Source organism: Octodon degus, unplaced genomic scaffold (genome assembly GCF_000260255.1).
Source record: "Octodon degus isolate 3935 unplaced genomic scaffold, OctDeg1.0 scaffold00010, whole genome shotgun sequence".
Taxonomy (NCBI): domain Eukaryota; kingdom Metazoa; phylum Chordata; class Mammalia; order Rodentia; family Octodontidae; genus Octodon; species Octodon degus.
Genome location: NW_004524586.1, coordinates 1,737,813 through 1,740,311, shown reverse-complemented (window position 1 = coordinate 1,740,311; position 2,499 = coordinate 1,737,813). Strand labels below are relative to the sequence as shown.

Sequence of the window (2,499 nt, the reverse complement as noted above, 5' to 3'; positions counted from 1 at the left end):
AGAGACAGAGACAGAGAGAGACAGAGAGAGACAGAGAGAGACAGAGACACAGAGAGAGACAGACACAGAGAGACAGAGAGACAGAGAACTTGGGAAGGTTAAATTGTGAGGAGTAATTTTTAGAGCTAAAGATCAAAATGAGACAAACCCTAACTCAAAGCTGGTAGGTCTGAATGTAAACAAGTGTGGCTTAAAGACAATAACATCAGCAAGCAGGAAGACACCACGCGGGTTCTCTCCTTCTACTTTGTAAAACTTACGGCCACCGGGTTTTATCCTTCAGGGAGCTTTTCCTAGAGCTGTCCCCTTCGCTGGGGCTGTCCTCCTCCTCTGCCTCCAGACTTCGACTGCAGCTCCTGATGATTTGAAAGATGCTGCTGACAGTGGATTCTTTCTCGGAATTCTTTAGGCCATTTTGTCCTACTCGTTGCAAGAAATTGTCTTGTCCACTGTAATCTGCTACAAACTACAGGAAAATACATGGAGAAATAGTGATGGCCACTTAGTAGGTCTGCATAACCTACTTGGCTGGGAAAACAAAATCATAAAAGCAATCGATCACAAGCATTGTGCCTTGTTGATTGAAAAGAAAACAAGAATCTCCAGGAAAAAATTTTTTTTCACTTCACCAGGTGAAATATCAAAACGTACACTTGTTTTCACTGAAATAATTTTAGTCCTCTAGGAATCAACACTGCACTTAGAATTAAAAAACACAAAGAAGCTATATTATTTTGGGGCTCCCTGGGGAAAATCTTAGCCACTTTACAGGGGAAGGGCCCAGCTATTTCATTCGTGTGGTGAGAACTGAGAAAAAACAGAATAAACGTATCCAACCCGAAGCCGCAAGATGAAATGACTGGAGCCCCGTGAGAGGTCAAGAGAAAGGTAACTTTTGCTTTGCTGTCCTCGTGTACTGCTCGGGGAGACCAGGGCCGCGGGGCAGTTGCTAAACTCTTTCTCAGGGCCTGAGGACTCTCGGGCGGGCGGGGAAGGCTGCATTAAGCTTCTGTTTCATTTCTTCTACTTTCATTCCAGCTGCTAAGTCCAAGAGACTGTAGCCAGCGGTGCCGCCCCTACTTGCCTGGGGCTCAGCTCGCCCTGTTAGGGGGACGCCTACGTTTGCAGGAGTCACGGAGACGCCTGACGTCTCAGGTGAGTCTCTCTGCTCTGGGAAAGTGGCACGACACGTGCGTGGGAAAGACCAGCCAGAGGGGCCGGGGAGATGGCTCAGTGGAATAAGCGCTTCCCTGGCAAGCGCAAGGCCTGAGTTCGAGCCCCGGTTGGACCAGCCAGCCAGGAGGGGCTCCCCGCGGGAGGCCGGCCCTGGATGTGGGCGCGGGGCTTCTGAGTGTGGGGCTCCCTCCTTTCAGGCTAAGCACCGCTTAGTTAACATGCCCAGGCGAATCTCCTGGCATCTAGTTCGCATCCGGCAATGAGCCCCAGGGCTGCAGAACTGTGAGGAAGCTGCCTGCGCTCACGGAGAGCGCCCATGGCCGTGTGCGTCGCCGCAGGCCGGAGGGCGGACAGCTCAGGACAGCTCCTCGAGCGCTGCCTGCGGAAGGCCTCACCTCTAGGGTCTCTTCCTGGGAACTGTACCGCGGGCAGAGCTTCATGAGGCCGGGGGCGCCGTCCAGCGCTTCACACAGCTCTTTCAGGAACACCCCACAGAAGGGAACCACCCTGCAGCCAGGGATGTGCAGCGCCCGGGTCACCACCTTCTGGTACTCCGAGGAGGACTCGTGCTGAGCCATCGCGTCCTTCAGGCTCCTCATGGTCTCGATGTCAGACTGGTCCATGAACTGCCACATCTTCAGAACTTTTCTAGACCTGTTCCAAGTACACAGCATTGTTTTAGACTGAGGAGAATAGTGCTCTCACTCTCGCTCTCTGTCAGTAAATAGCTTCAATTGCATACATATTCATTCTGATTATCTTCTAAGTGTTCTTTACTTGTTTATTTTCATTTTGTCTTTTGGCTGGCTCAGCCTGCCCTGAGGGTGGGCTGGCACGGCATGTGGTGCCTGGGATCCAATGGCGGCTCCTTGCGCCTGCCTAAGCTTGCCTAAGCAGGCTCTTTAGATCGCTGAGCTATCTCATCCGACCTGTTCTTTAGTCTTTAATAGTTACATAGGATTGGGCTGCGGAGATGGCTCGACCTGGGTTTGATCCCCAGTACCGTGTGCCATACCAGCCCCAAAACCAGGCATGGTGGCACATGCCTGCAATCCCAGCGCTGGGGAGGTCGAGACTGGAGGATCACTATGAGTCTGAGCTGTGTAGCAAAACCCTGTACCAAATGAATAAATAAATAAAAGATTACAAAATAATGATTACTTAGGATTTCTAGATACCCCTCAAATAATAATGTCTCTATAAACTGAAACTCAAAGTAAATAGGATAGATACAAAGAAACACAGGTAGATGGAATGAGACAATTATGGAAGCTGGACACTTAGTCTTGGCTTCAGCTTTTCTGGCAGCTCCTCCTCCTCCTC

General features: G+C 50.7%; 1 protein-coding gene across 1 annotated transcript in view; it reads right to left on the bottom strand.

Annotated features, from left to right (window-relative positions):
- LOC101588282 (1-phosphatidylinositol 4,5-bisphosphate phosphodiesterase epsilon-1) overlaps nucleotides 1-2,499 on the bottom strand; it is a 233,328-nt gene that overhangs the window by 79,506 nt on the left and 151,323 nt on the right. The window contains exons 6-7 of the mRNA XM_023709028.1: nucleotides 1,572-1,830; nucleotides 261-466 (exon numbers count right to left, since the gene is read on the bottom strand). Of these exons, the coding sequence (XP_023564796.1) occupies nucleotides 261-466; nucleotides 1,572-1,830 (465 nt within the window). The remainder of the gene's footprint in view (nucleotides 1-260; nucleotides 467-1,571; nucleotides 1,831-2,499) is intronic.